The sequence below is a fragment of the Dryas octopetala genome, chromosome 5, assembly GCF_963921425.1.
Source record: "Dryas octopetala chromosome 5, drDryOcto1.1, whole genome shotgun sequence".
NCBI classification, from domain to species: domain Eukaryota; kingdom Viridiplantae; phylum Streptophyta; class Magnoliopsida; order Rosales; family Rosaceae; genus Dryas; species Dryas octopetala.
The window spans coordinates 18805193-18820020 of record NC_141370.1 but is presented as its reverse complement, the minus strand read 5'-3'; the positions used below and the strand labels follow the sequence as shown (position 1 = coordinate 18820020).

General features: G+C 35.2%; 2 protein-coding genes across 2 annotated transcripts; both read left to right on the top strand.

Moving 5' to 3' along the window:
* Nucleotides 1-670: 670 nt before the first annotated feature.
* Nucleotides 671-6871, top strand: LOC147285286 (serine hydroxymethyltransferase 2, mitochondrial). The gene is made up of 16 exons (XM_086245890.1): nucleotides 671-859; nucleotides 969-1019; nucleotides 1186-1272; nucleotides 1457-1578; nucleotides 1781-1857; nucleotides 2128-2252; nucleotides 3345-3437; nucleotides 4024-4116; nucleotides 4215-4412; nucleotides 4616-4720; nucleotides 4871-4936; nucleotides 5129-5206; nucleotides 5636-5747; nucleotides 5834-5944; nucleotides 6064-6275; nucleotides 6384-6871. The coding sequence occupies exons 1-15, from the start codon at nucleotides 776-778 to the stop codon at nucleotides 6210-6212; spliced, it is 1551 nt and encodes a 516-aa protein (XP_086102016.1). The 5' UTR covers nucleotides 671-775; the 3' UTR covers nucleotides 6213-6275; nucleotides 6384-6871.
* Nucleotides 6872-8229: 1358 nt separating this feature from the next.
* On the top strand, nucleotides 8230-13440 carry LOC147285285 (oligopeptide transporter 2-like). The gene is made up of 6 exons (XM_086244732.1): nucleotides 8230-8760; nucleotides 8940-9037; nucleotides 9336-9899; nucleotides 10991-11246; nucleotides 11710-11892; nucleotides 12634-13440. The coding sequence occupies exons 1-6, from the start codon at nucleotides 8269-8271 to the stop codon at nucleotides 13249-13251; spliced, it is 2211 nt and encodes a 736-aa protein (XP_086100858.1). The 5' UTR covers nucleotides 8230-8268; the 3' UTR covers nucleotides 13252-13440.
* Nucleotides 13441-14828: the final 1388 nt, after the last annotated feature.

Genomic DNA, 14828 nt, shown 5'->3' with positions numbered 1-14828 from the left:
GCCATCAACGCCCAAATTGTTGATAGTGTTGCTAATGCATGGAATGATTTGCAGAAACACATGAACTTATGATGAAAATGAGAAAATATATACAATGTTAATAAGCATGTTAGGCCTTGCAATTATGTTAATATGAGAAGGTACAAAAAGCATCCAAATGATAGAATCGGAATTGATCAATATATTTCTTAAAACAAACAAAAAAGAAACGAAAGACGAAACATAAATTGTGGATCAACTAAACCTCTCGAGAACTTGTTTAGCATTTTTCATTCGAAAATAGTTTTATAGATAACCCATAAGATGATATTTCAATCCCCCAACCAAATTTTTTTTAAAATGAACATATAATTATCCTCAAATTGAAATTTTGAAATTTTTTTATAAATTTTCCTGATATTGCAAACAACATAAAACATAACAACCAAACTGAAAAAAATTAAAACCAGGATGATTAAATGTGATTTTGGGTCAAAACAGAGAGACAAAAAATGTAGTTTGCCCAAGTTTGTTTGGTTTGCAAACACTATTATTTGGGCCCGAGGATAAACCAAACCAAAGGCCCACATGTCAGTGAGAGCCAGCCCGTTCAATAATACGACGCCGTTTCCGAGTCGTAATATTGGCTGGTGACGTTGATGCCACTGAGAATACTGACACAGTTCCGATCTCACCAACCCCAACCTCCCGACCGCACTCAGTCGCCCACTCACTACGTCACTCCCAACAAAACCAAACATCTCAAAAATAGAAAGAAAACTCCATTCACAGAGTCATGGCAATGGCGCTTCGCAGATTCTCAAGCTCCATCACTAAGCCACTCAGACCCTTCGTCAATGGCGCCTCTACGTACCACATGGTAATTGGAATCTTCGAATCCAAACTTGTTTACCCGCCATAGCTTTAATACTCAGTTGTTCTTTTGCTGCTACGTTTTGGTCTCAAATTCGTCTTCATTTTGATTGCAGTCCTCTCTGTCCACCCAAGCAGCTCAGGACAATGAGAAAGCTCGAGCTACTGTACGTCCTTTTCTTCCTCACAACAACTTGCATACACAAACACACATATATAGATATGATTGTGAGGGATTGATTGATGTTTTTTTTTTTTTTTCTTTTGGATCTGGGTTTGTGTTATTTTTTCTTTTCGTATTGAATTTGATGCTGTGGAATGATTTGAATTCAGTGGATAGAGCAACTGAATGAGCCGCTTGAGGCTATCGATCCCGAGATTGCTGATATCATCGAACTCGAAAAAGCTCGGCAATGGAAGGTATTTATATGTATTATCACGCAAAACCATTTTCATTTTTCCTTAAGGAACTACTTAATTTCAATTTTTTTGATGTGGGAATGTAATTGTCATTTACAATAGTGATATATTGAGTATGAAAGTTCAGTTTTTGATTGGGGAGTTCATATTTCTTTTTTCTTATTTTTTTTTTCTGGGATTTTAGGGGCTTGAACTTATAGCTTCAGAAAATTTCACATCACTGTCAGTGATGCAAGCTGTTGGGTCTGTAATGACTAACAAGTACAGTGAAGGGTATCCCGGCGCTAGATACTATGGAGGAAATGAGTAAGTGGATCCCCATTGAATACCTTTATCATCATTTTGTTTTGTTTTGGATTAAAGAGAGAAAGTAGATCACGGCCTCATTCAAGTTTCTTGTTTGTAAATCATGCTCATGTGTTAGTCCACATTCTTTTGCCTGCTCATTTTTTTTTTTTTTTTTTTTTTTGAGGAATTACACTTGATTGATATTACTCTGGTTTTTTAGATACATCGACATGGCTGAGTCCCTGTGTCAGAAACGTGCATTAGAAGCGTTTCAGTTAGATCCAGCAAAATGGGGAGGTAATAGAACTAGACATATAGTTTATACATGTGGCAATGAGAGCTTGTTTCTTTTCCATCAGTTCAGCATAGAATTTCACATTTTTGTTGTTGTGTAAAGCATGTCAATCATTCATTTTTAAAGGTAGTTCATGAGTAGTTATGTTGTAGTAAACATATATTCTGGGGCCTGTCTCCTGATTTTGTAATACATGTTAATTCAATTATTTAATAAAAATTGTATCTTAAATACTTGTTATGTTAAAGATACTGCACACTTTATTCTTTCAGTGAATGTGCAGTCGCTATCTGGATCCCCTGCTAACTTCCAAGTTTACACTGCCTTGTTGAAACCTCATGAAAGAATCATGGCTCTTGATCTACCTCATGGTGGACATCTTTCTCATGGTTATCAGGTGTCTACATCTTTCGTTAATTTTTTTGCCTGATATTTTTGGCTATATTTTTGTGCTTTTGGTGGTTAACAGAGACAGCTTTTGTACATCTCAGTTAGTCTAGTGCCTCTGGTTTTTTTCCCCCCTGTTCTGGGAAGTAAAATTTGCAATAGGCACTGTCTTCTAAGATATTTAAAATATGGTCCAATCTTTATGTCAACCCAGGTAATGGCTCATCATGCTTTCAGTCCAAAAGTAACGTTTCAGCTAATTAATGGGCAGATCTTAAATAAAAATTACATATGCAGACATGAAAAACATTCCATGCACAGGTTGATGCAGGATCTTGACAGAACTCTATAATTAGTTCTTTGTAATGTTTTTTAAGATTAGGATTTAATGTAATCTTTAAACTACAACTCAACATTATTGGTGACACTAAATTATTTATCCAGGAAACAATTACTGTTTGGATATGGACATTTCTTCAAAATATGTGTTTTCACTGTACAAATGGTTTAAAATAAGTACTATTTATTTCCGTATTTTTAACCCCTATTTTTCATTACATGTTATATTATACCCATAATGTTATCTTGCTGTTTCTGTATTTTTTGGCTGAATTGTTCACCGTTTCTTAACATAAATTTATCGTATTATATACTTACGCATTTTTCACTTATTTTTCCCATCCCACATAAAACTATGGTTTGTAAGCCGGCCAAGGCTGCCTGTCTTCGGAATTCATATGTAATGTTTCAGTAATCAGATTGTGATACCAGACAAGCTTTATAGGGGGCCTTTTTCTGTTTGCTTTAACTTTACCAAACAACTTCTCTGAACATCCAAAGGGTACACGGCATGGAATGCCTTTTTATGCATATTTATGAAAAATGGATTACTCTGAAATGAAATTACATTGGGTATTCTGCACAGTTCATAATTTTCAAAACTACGAAAACACATGAAACTAAAATTTGTTCTAGTGGCTTTACTTTTACATGCTTCTGATGTCTGCTTGTGGCATATATTCTGTTATAAACCATAAATGCAATACTACCTGACTAAATACTAAATTAGACATATCCTAATCATTTGTTCACCATTGTGCAGACTGACACCAAAAAGATATCTGCTGTGTCGATATTCTTTGAGACAATGCCATACAGATTGGATGAGAGCACCGGTTACATTGATTATGATCAGGTACCTTGGGTACCCCCCCCCCAACACACACTTACGCACTTTTACTTTTCTAAATTCTCATATTACTCAGTGTGTAGAAAATTCTAAGTTTGCATGGTCATGACATGCTTGTCCATGAGACTTGTTGCAGATACTATTAGCAAAACTACAGAAATGTAACCATGTAAAGAAATTATCCACAGTATAAGTTATCATCACATGTAAGAGAATTAAGATCCTCTGGAATCAAAATGTGAATCCTTACAACTAGATCTGGGCAATGCACGTGCTTTGTTTAGCCGAAGTCACTGAATGCATTGAACTTGGATTTGTTGGAGCATGTCTCCCTAAATGTAATTGGCCTTTGAGTGCCTACACGGCTAAGCATTCGCTATCATGTTATCTGATTTTTTTTTTTTTTTAATTGAAAAAAATGTTATCTGCTTTTCTATTTCACGGAAATATGAGACCAGGGCAAGAGATGGAAACTATTTCCTTGCATGGATAGATGTTCTGGTTTTAGCCAAAAGCTACTTTTACTCCACCTTTTTTAACTTTCTATCTTTGTATATTAAGGGCTGACCTATGTGAATGAATATGTGTGCAGTTGGAGAAAAGTGCCACTCTATTCCGGCCAAAACTAATAGTTGCAGGTGCCAGTGCTTATGCACGCTTGTACGATTATGAACGTATCCGTAAGGTAGGCTTTGGCTTGACGTTTGCGGTTATGACAATCATTTTCATGCATCTGCGAAATTATTATGATAAAATGAGATGTTATTCTTGTGGTGCTGTCAGGTCTGTGATAAGCAGAAAGCAGTTTTGTTGGCTGATATGGCACATATCAGTGGATTGGTTGCTGCGGGTGTTATTCCATCTCCTTTTGAATATGCAGATGTTGTTACAACTACAACTCACAAGTCACTTCGTGGCCCACGTGGGGCTATGATCTTCTTTAGGAAGGGGATGAAACATATAAACAAGCAAGGGCAAGAAGTGAGTCCTAATATTTTATTTAAAAATAAATAAATAGATGAAGGAAAATGAAAGAGAAATTTAAATGAAAGGGAAATGTATAAGAGAAAGTTATTTCTTATTCCAGGCATTGCTCACTTGTGGTTTCTTTTGGTGCTAAATATAGGAGTCCCAAGGTGAAGCACCTACAATAAATTATTCAATGCTTGTTTTTCCTTCCACAGGTTATGTATGACTATGAAGAAAAAATCAATCAGGCTGTCTTTCCTGGACTCCAAGGTGGACCACACAATCACACCATATCTGGGTTAGCAGTTGCACTGAAGCAGGTCAATATCTATTACATCTTGATCAGATTCTTGTATCTTTGGTTGTTTAATAGAATACAGATAAATAAACCACTCACTCTCTCACTTATTTTTTTCATGAAATATTGCCAAGCTAATTATTTTTTAGTTTGTTGACTATTATGAATGTAGGCCACAACTCCGGAGTTCAAAGCTTACCAAGAGCAAGTTCTCCGTAATTGCTCAAAATTTGCAGAGGTTTGATGAACATGTCCTTTCCAACACATATTGATGAAAATCATCTACTCTAAAAAAAGTGTTCTCTTTAAAGCAATTTGGAGTATTTTTGCTATGTGACCAATGCACGCAATATTTTTATTTCCATTATTTGGTTATCTCATCTGTCTCGCTAATTTTCCTCTTATAGCTTTATGACCTCTGAACATGCAGAGCTTGCTAGAGAAAGGCTATGATCTTGTTTCTGGTGGAACTGAGAACCATTTAGTGTTGGTGAATTTGAGAAACAAGGTAAAAGGAGATTGTTCCTTCATTTGACAGGAAGAAACTATCTTGTAATTGTTTTTCCTTTTTATAACTGGAAAATTTATTTTGAGGGGAGATTTGATCTTGAGACATTGGGTGTAAGGGTAAACACTCTTAACCCTAGAGCTTCAAGCTCACTATAACTGGAAGATTTATTAGGACTAAGTATGATGCTTTCTGCATGTTGGACCAAAGTTATCCCATGGTTACATTAAGATAATTTTACTAGATTGAACAACTAGGTCTGGTAACCAAAAAGGAGTAATAAATTGTTATTTTGTGATTAAACCCTCTGAAGTACATTTCAACAGTGAATTTTGTTAGATAGAAATGAATGGAGAAGGGAACTTTAAATGGGTTATAGGCATGAGAAAAATAATCAGTGTATTCCTTTCCAATTTTTTTATGTGACAGGGCATTGATGGCTCAAGAGTTGAAAAAGTTTTGCAATCAGTTCATATTGCAGCAAATAAAAATACTGTTCCTGGGGATGTGTCTGCCATGGTCCCTGGTGGCATACGTATGGGTAAGGCCTTCCACATTAATCATCTTGCCCTTGCTGGTGATCAAGTACTTTTATTCTGATGAAAGCCCTGTTTCCTGGCTCTTCAGGAACCCCTGCTCTCACATCTAGGGGATTTATGGAGGAGGATTTTGCAAAAGTAGCTGAGTATTTTGATGCAGCTGTGAAGTTGGCCTTGAAGATCAAGGCTGCTGCCAAAGGTTTACTCTGCCACCATCTTGTGGATATAAATTGTATTATGATTTGTAATGTTCAGTCAAATATTCAGCACTGTAGTTATATTCTCATGCACATGTGTCTTGGGTTCATACAAGTGCAGGTACTAAGTTGAAGGATTTTGTGGCAATTATGGAATCAGATGGTCAAATTCAATCTGAGATTGCAAAGCTCCGCCATGAAGTTGAGCAGTATGCTAAAGAATTTCCAACAATTGGATTTGAGAAAGAAACAATGAGATACAAGGAATGAAGTCCAAACCTCACAGATCATTGTTACGGGTCAAACCCCTACTACACCTTGACAAAATGACAAGTGAGTCAAGTGACTGACCACTGTGCTAGATGTATATTGAATTATTTTGGAGCATATTTGTCGGTAAGTGCGGTCTTATTCATTTTTCGTTCGCAAAATATTTTGCAGATAAATTTGTTGAACAGTAAGTGCCTGCCTGAAGATGTCTCCTATGTCAAAGGAGATTGAGATAAACGCTTAAAGATCTGTGTTTCCAATATGAGGAGCATGTCAGACTTTCATCAATATAATATTGATGGAATGTTTTAGGTATTCACTACAAGTTTAGAATTTTTTTTTATTATTTACTGATTCGTTTGCCAGTTGTAATTCTTGATTTTTTTTTTTTTTGGCCAAGCAGTTGTAATTCTTAATTAGTTTTGAAGTTTGTTGTCCACATTACAGCTGTTATTTTTTGCCTTCTGAATCTGTCGGCATGAAGTTGTTGTAACTCTTTTTGTTTAGCAGCTTCGATGTGGTTAATGGACAGAAGTTACCAATTAAAAAGGGAAAGAAATGGAAGGGGTGGTGTGTTAAAAGAGCATGATGTTTGCTGCTTATTTTTATATTTATTTATTTTTTATAAGAACGGATGATTCAAGTTAAGTTTGGTGCAGTTTAACATAAATAGAATCGTATGAGGCAGAATTGAACTTTTTTTGAGAACTATTCAAAGTCACCACCTTGTGATTGAATCATTTTTTGGAATTATGGTACTTTTGAAGGAAAAACCAACAAGAATTTCGTATAGTACAGTATGGCCAGACTCGTAAAGTAATGTGTTTTTTTTTAAAAAAAAAAATTATATTTAAGCTAAAAAATTTGTGTTGGGAAGTTTGTGAAGAGTTGCTTTCGAGAGGTAATTATTATTATTATTATTTTTGTTTTTTACAAAATTTTGGTTTGAGAAGTTTGTGAAGAGTAGCTTTGTGAGAAGATTCTTCTCTCACACCACTCTCACAGGATAAGATTCTTCTCTTGTCTTGTGAGAGTGGTGTGAGTCTTCTTATATTATCAAAGATTCTGATGGTTAACAATACTAAAGCTGTGTTGTTTGAAACTCGGGATCAAAGGAACCTTTGTCTAAGAATCACAAGTCTGCGGTAATATTATGGGACCAACTTCATATCTAATATACAGGATTAGGAGCGATCATCTAATTGCACCAATTTGATTTAGCATTATTGATTCGAATAGTATTTTACTATTTTTGATAAGTTTTTTTCTTTTTTTGTTAGAATAAGTGTTTTTGCACATAACAATAGACATTTTTCACGTAACAATAAGCTTTAAAGAACGTCAATTAGTGAATAAAACAGTTAGTACAAAGAAATTGCAAATTTCTTTTTTTTCTTTGAACAATTTTATTTTATCCTTCTTAAATTGAATTATTTTCTCTTCTTCAATTTTCACATCGGACAAAGTTAGGTGAAACTAAACTACTATTTTGAAGTATAGAGCTCTAAAAGAATGACTACAGTGGAAAGGATTTTGGAAAATGAACTTACAACTTTCATTTATTTAATTAATTTATTTTTTCTTTGTTCCATTTTTTATTTTGTCTATCTGTAAATTTAAAGATTATTAGTTCCATTTATTTAATGAATTTTGGTTTGGTTGGGTTGTTTTACATGGGAAAATAGAATCAGTCGAATTGTCCAAAAAAAAAATAGTCTACATCAAAGGAAGTTGGCCGATTTCTTGTGAAATCCGAATATGAAATTCCAGCTAATTAACGTGCCCCGCCGGCAATACATGTCATTTTTTATGAATGGCGTTGAAGTAAGTCCAAAATTGTGAAAGTGTAAAACTGTGAAACAATTTTTCCTACAAGTTGAGCAATCTGCAGAGAAAGTTAAACTGATTGCTCCCCTTTCGGATTGGACTGACTTGGGGAAGGGTCAATCTCCTCCGGAGCATGCTGCATAAACAGCCACTCATTAAGATAATATATGTTGGCATACTCTCTCCCTCCAAAACACACACACACTCTCAATCTCACTCTCTGCCCCCTATGGCCACCACTGCTCTTGAAATGGAACCTGCTAACCTCGACGACCAAAACGACGGCGTATCGCCAATCGAGGAGGTTCGTCTAATCGTGTCCAACGATGACGACCCGACCCTACCCGTATGGACCTTCCGCATGTGGTCCATAGGCCTGGTCTCCTGCGCCCTCCTCTCCTTCCTCAACACCTTCTTCTCGTACCGCACGGAGCCCCTCGTCATCACGATGATCTCCGTGCAGGTGGCAAGCCTCCCAGTCGGGAAGTTCCTGGCGAGTACGCTGCCGACGACCAAGTTTCGGGTCGGATCGAAGGAGTTCTCGCTCAACCCGGGTCCGTTTAATATAAAAGAGCACGTGCTGATATCCATATTTGCGAATGCGGGTGCCGGGTTCGGAAGCGGACCGGCTTATGCGGTTGGAATCGTGACGATCATAAAAGCGTTTTATGGTAGGAAGATATCGTTCTTGGCCAGTTGGATACTTGTGATTACTACACAGGTAAAAAGTAGTAGACTAGTAGAACGTACTGCATATATATATATTGTTACATGTTATGTACATATTATTCACTTGTACTATAACACCGTATAAAAAGTATAAATTTGTTCTTCACCTATTTAATAACACGTGAATTATGTACGTATTGGCCGGGGTTATTGTGACGAAAGTAAGTGCAGGTGTTGGGATATGGATGGGCTGGTATTCTCAGAAAGTACGTGGTGGATCCGGCGGAGATGTGGTGGCCTAGTAGTCTCGTTCAGGTCTCCTTGTTCAGGTATTTTTTTTTTCTTTTGATTAATTCGTTCCATATATAATAATAATTTGTCTTTGTTTTATACATAGTGTTGGGGCTGGTCCTAATATTATGACGTTCTGGCCAAAACTTAAAGTTTGAGACCTTTTTTGTAAATAAATAAAAATTGAAATGTGCCTTCTTTAGTTTTATATCTTTTCTGCAGTATAGATATAGTTTTGATTTAAATCGTTCATTTTTTAGATAATTTTTATGTGCAACAAATAGTTGTTCAGCAATTATATATATCAACTTTGTGATTTTGGTTTACATGATGAAGGGCTCTACATGAGAAAGACACCAAGCGAATGTCAAGAGGGAAATTCTTCATTATTGCACTCATTTGCAGCTTCTCATGGTACATTGTGCCAGGCTACTTCTTCTCAACTCTGTCAACCATTTCATGGATCTGCTGGATCTACCCCAAGTCTATAACCGCCCACCAAATCGGGTCAGGCATCCGTGGCCTCGGCGTCGGGGCACTCACCCTCGACTGGTCAGTCATAGTCTCCTACCTCGGCAACCCTCTGATCAGCCCCTTCTTTGCCATTGTCAACATCACTGTGGGATATGTTCTCATCATGTTTGTGATATTGCCAACTGCCTATTGGGGACTCAACTTGTACAATGCCAAGAACTTTGCAATCTTCTCTTCGCATTTGTTTGATAAAAATGGTCAAATATATAATGTGTCGGCCATTGTGAATGACAAGTTTGAAATTGACATGCCCGCGTATGAGCAACTAGGCCGCATTAACCTCAGTGTGTTCTTTTCCCTTACATATGGGATTGGCTTTGCTGCTGTTATATCAACTCTCACACATGTGGGACTATTCCATGGAAGGTAAACTAATTAATCACATGGCCTTAATTAACTTTGTTATATATTTTGGATAATTAGAACATATGTCATTATGGATAAAATTATAAAAACTAGCAGTTTAACTTTCAATATTCATTATGGATAATGACATTATGGATAATTATGACATATGTCATTTTGGATAATTAGTACGTTTCCATTAAATTAACCAAAGTGCATGTTTTAGATTGGATTTTGATTTAATTTGGTCATTTAACTTTCAATATTCATTAATGTTATAAAAACTCATTACAGGCTTTATAAAAAGTCAGCATATGAAATTGTACGATCTCGGTTTAACTTTTAGTTGTCGATTCATCGGCCATTCTACCAATTGATCAATTGGCAAGCTTTTGAGTCTCCTTCTTTCTCAGCCAATGACATGTCTCTATTTTGACCACACATCAAAAAAGACATTCTATCACTTATTATCAGTGTAACTAAGCAATAAATAAAAAATTTCTTTATACTTTGTTATTGTGTTAGCGTATTAATTTTTTACATGTAGATTTAATAGAGAGAATCATTTTTAACACATTTGAATAAATATCATATATGTTTACACGATTTGTCAAATATATGTTACTAAATAAAAATAACAGGTCTAAGTGATAGTCATATTTGATTATCACTTTAATATTTGACCGATTGATCGCAATATCACTCTCAATAATTATCAATCGGTTGAAAACTTAATTAAAAGTCAACCGACATGATTATTTCATTTTGTGTCATCCTATTTTGTCTATAGGGGTTCCATTTTGTCCTTATCTGTAAACGATATATCCTTTATATATTTTTACATGTATTATTACTAAATTAGGTACATTAATTAATGTATACGTACCTACAAGTAATAATGTACCTATGCATGTAATTCGATCATAATCTAATAATAATGTACACAAATATATAAAGTCAAAGTGTCAAAATCAAAATCTAATCTAACACTCTGGTTTAATGAAAATTCGATCTTACCAAGGATAACAATATAATTTTCTATTATAATTTTGTTACTTGTTATATATATATGTATATCGTGGCAATAAGAACATATATGACTCTTCCAACAGGGAGATATATCAAAAATACAAAGCAGCTTCACACAGTGGAAGGGTAGATATACACACCAAATTGATGAGGAATTACAAAGACATACCTACCTGGTGGTTTCACATTTTGCTTGTGCTGTCGCTGGCACTCTCTTTGGCGTTGTGCATTTTCATGAAAGATGAGGTGCAAATGCCTTGGTGGGGACTCATTTTTGCAGCAGGACTTGCATTAATTTTCACTCTTCCAATCAGCATTATAACTGCCACAACAAATCAGGCAAGTGACCTTCAAATCTTCAACCATTAATATCTCTTTTAATTTGTTCCAATTTGATTTTGCATGGTTATTAATTAGGCCAAATTCCATTTTTAATTCCTCTAATACTGTAATTTGATGGAGTTTCAAATGTCGTCCTATTAATTGGTAGTGGATGAGATCATGAGAGCAATAAAAAAATATTTTCAAAAGAAAAGAAAGTTTTTCACTATAAACAACTTCTAATTTATTCAATTGGGAACAGACAAACTTAGATATAAATCGATTGGAATTTGTTATAGTTTTATTTATTTATTTATTTATTTTGAGTTGTGAAATGGGGGATCGAATTTGGGTGCATTGTAAATAATTATACGGCCCTCTCAACTGAGATACTTAACAACTACAAATTTCTTGTAGTTTATTGATAATTTAAAATTAATTATGTATCTCTAAAGAATCTTATTTTATTTCCATTTTGCAGTCACCAGGACTAAACATCATCACAGAGTACATAATGGGTTTGATATTACCAGGCAGACCAATAGCCAATGTATGCTTCAAAACTTATGGGTATATAAGCATGAAGCAGGCTATTTCCTTTCTTAATGACTTTAAATTAGGCCATTATATGAAGATCCCTCCCATATCAATGTTCATAGTTCAGGTACGTATATATTTCTACCTTCTTCACATTACATTTTATTTTATTGGATACCATTAATTAATAATGTGGCTCACCAACCATGTTGAGGTTCATAGTCATAGTCATAGTCATAGTCATAATTAATGACATATATAGCTTATGATTATAAATAATTTGTGTTATATATGTTGCAATTAATTAAACTCGATCAATGACCCTCAATCAATAACATTTTTGAATAGTTAATTAGTAGACTAGTAGTTCCCACAAAATGCACACATACAAATTAAACCATCGACATGAGTTAGATGAGTGCAACTGAATTGTATACAATATATATAGTTAAACTGTTTGATCAGACTTGGCCAAAAAAAAAAAAACTGTTTGATAAGAAAACAGTACTCTTGGACGAAAATGTTTTTATTGTCAGATTGTGAATATATATTTTTAATTATTACTTAAACAATCTAACAAAATAGTATATTATCATTGTACGAAGATGTTTTATTGTCAGACAATCTGATCACACAAGCATATATTATGTTATAAAACTCTGAATGTAGATTATATATATCACTAATATTTATGTTGATTTTTATCTGAATATATATATGGTCACAATTTTTGGGTAAAATAACATCACCCTAGCTAGCTAGTATTGTTTAGGTTTGATTATGCTGAATTAAGTACGTTGTGAATAATAATTGCAAGTATATATCTAACTCCAGCATAATTTGCTCTTTTCTCTTTGACAAAATAAAGTGCATAGGAACCCTAATAGCAGGAACCGTGAACATTGGCGTAGCATGGTGGCTGCTGACCACCGTTGAAAACATATGCAAGCCGGACCTCCTCCCTCCCAACAGTCCCTGGACTTGTCCCTGGGACAGTGTCTTCTTCGACGCCTCGGTCATTTGGGGCCTGGTCGGCCCCAAACGCATCTTCGGCTCTCTCGGAAACTACGCAGCACTCAACTGGTTCTTTCTCATAGGCGCAATGGGCCCTGTCTTGATATGGCTATTGCACAAAGCCTACCCAAGTCAAAAGTGGATCCCACTCATCAACCTCCCAGTGCTTTTCGGAGCCACAGCTGTAATGCCAGCAGCAACCACTGTGAACTTCAACTGCTGGATTTTGGTTGGCATTGTTTTCAATTACTATGTGTTCAGGTACAGAAAGAGGTGGTGGCAGAGGTACAATTATGTTCTCTCTGCTGCTTTGGATGCTGGGTTGGCTTTCATGGGGGTGCTTCTGTACTTCTCATTGACCGCAAATGAGATAGGCATAGCTTGGTGGGGTACACGAGGTGAGCACTGTGAGTTGTCTACTTGTCCAACAAGTAAAGACATAGTACTTGGTCATGCTTGTGCATATCCCTAAATGCATTGCAAGAAATTAAGGCACTGTAGATATATCAATCAAGTTTCATATCTATGAATTAAGTGGTGTTATGTGTTCTCAATTAATGGCAAATTAAGCTTAGACCAAATGCATGCCTTTGTTGTAGAAATTTGTGTACGTATATTGAAAAGAAGGAAACTAATTAATCAAACCAATTTTTCTCTGAAAGCAAGCGTGATGATCATGATATTGGAAACTTATTTTTGTATATGCTTGTTAAACATGTACTGTGGCAAACGTAGCAATCACATGTCGATCAGGAAATGAAAAAATATATATCTTGATGTGAAGATTTGCTACTAAGTGCTTGAGAACATTTACTCCCACTGCACCTGAGGTCGAGGTTCGAATTCCCTCTTCCTCGTTGCCCTTCCTTATAACCGAAAAAAGAAATCCTCTACTCAAAAAAGCAGCCCATGTTTTCTCTCTTGGATTGGGATAAGCTCATGGCTTCAAACTTTCAAAGTTAAAATTAAAAAGTTGTGACACAGTCCTCTACTAAAACAGATTACGTACATTGTTGGTGCAAAAGCAACATCACACGTTATACTATATTGTAACAACAAATCATTCATTGCCATTATAAACAATCCAGTCAGTCATGATCATGCAAAGCACGTACATTGCAATCAAATACATTTCATTAGAGAAGCAACTGATACAGGTGGAATAACACTTGAACATTGCAAAACAGAGGACGATCTAGCTAAGATATAGTACTAATCAAGGAACTACCAAAAGAAGGGTTTTGGCTATTTCAAATATCACATTGGAGTTTTATAAGGAAATTAATTAATTGCAGCAAACAAAATTAATGTTCAAATAGGCAAAGTAGTCTCTTTTTTTTTTTTTTTTTCTTCTTTTGATATAGGGAAGGGGAATTTGAGCTTGAAACCTTTAATTTCCAGGGTTTGAGAGAAATACTATAATACTAATAGTTAGTTGTGTTTTGTCTTATAGTATTAGCAACTCGATCATTATGAGAAAAAAAAAAAACATACATATATCCTACAGACTTTTGAGCCGTGCAGTAGCTAACTCATTAAATTCTCTGGCAATCCAAAAGAATCATTTTGCACTCCTCACATATGATTGTATAGAGGAGTATATATGTGAAGCTAATTTTAGAGTGCATATAGCTTTTTCCTAATTCTATCTTTTCTCCACAGCTAGCTTTATTACTTATCTCTCTCTAGCTATTGATGGTATTTGTATTCATCCCAATTCCCAAGTACAGAAAAGCTTGAAATCCAGCAAGGAACCAACTATATATTGTGGATTTGTGGATACTGACACTTATTTATTGCTTCTACGGTTCCTATAAAAAAAATAAAAACAAAATCCTGAGCTTCTTTCTGGCTAGCTATCTAAATTTTTCTTCTCTGGCAAATAAATTGATGAATTATATAAATCTCAATCACAAATCACAAATGTGATCTTGAATTGTCTTCAGTCTTGACAGATGCCAATGCCAGAAATGCGACACGCTCAAATTTTTACTAAAGGAATTTTGGTACACATATAGAATTGATTTAAAAGAAATTAAAGTTTACATG

Coding starts and splice junctions, on each gene's coding strand:
- LOC147285285 (XM_086244732.1), top strand. CDS start 8,269: ATGGCCACCACTGCTCTTGAAATGGAACCTGCTAACCTCGACGACCAA. Junction 9,038..9,335: donor GTTCAGGTCTCCTTGTTCAG/GTATTTTTTTTT, acceptor TACATGATGAAG/GGCTCTACATGAGAAAGACA. Junction 9,900..10,990: donor GTGGGACTATTCCATGGAAG/GTAAACTAATTA, acceptor CTCTTCCAACAG/GGAGATATATCAAAAATACA.
- LOC147285286 (XM_086245890.1), top strand. CDS start 776: ATGGCAATGGCGCTTCGCAGATTCTCAAGCTCCATCACTAAGCCACTC. Junction 1,858..2,127: donor AGATCCAGCAAAATGGGGAG/GTAATAGAACTA, acceptor TTATTCTTTCAG/TGAATGTGCAGTCGCTATCT. Junction 5,207..5,635: donor TGGTGAATTTGAGAAACAAG/GTAAAAGGAGAT, acceptor TTTATGTGACAG/GGCATTGATGGCTCAAGAGT.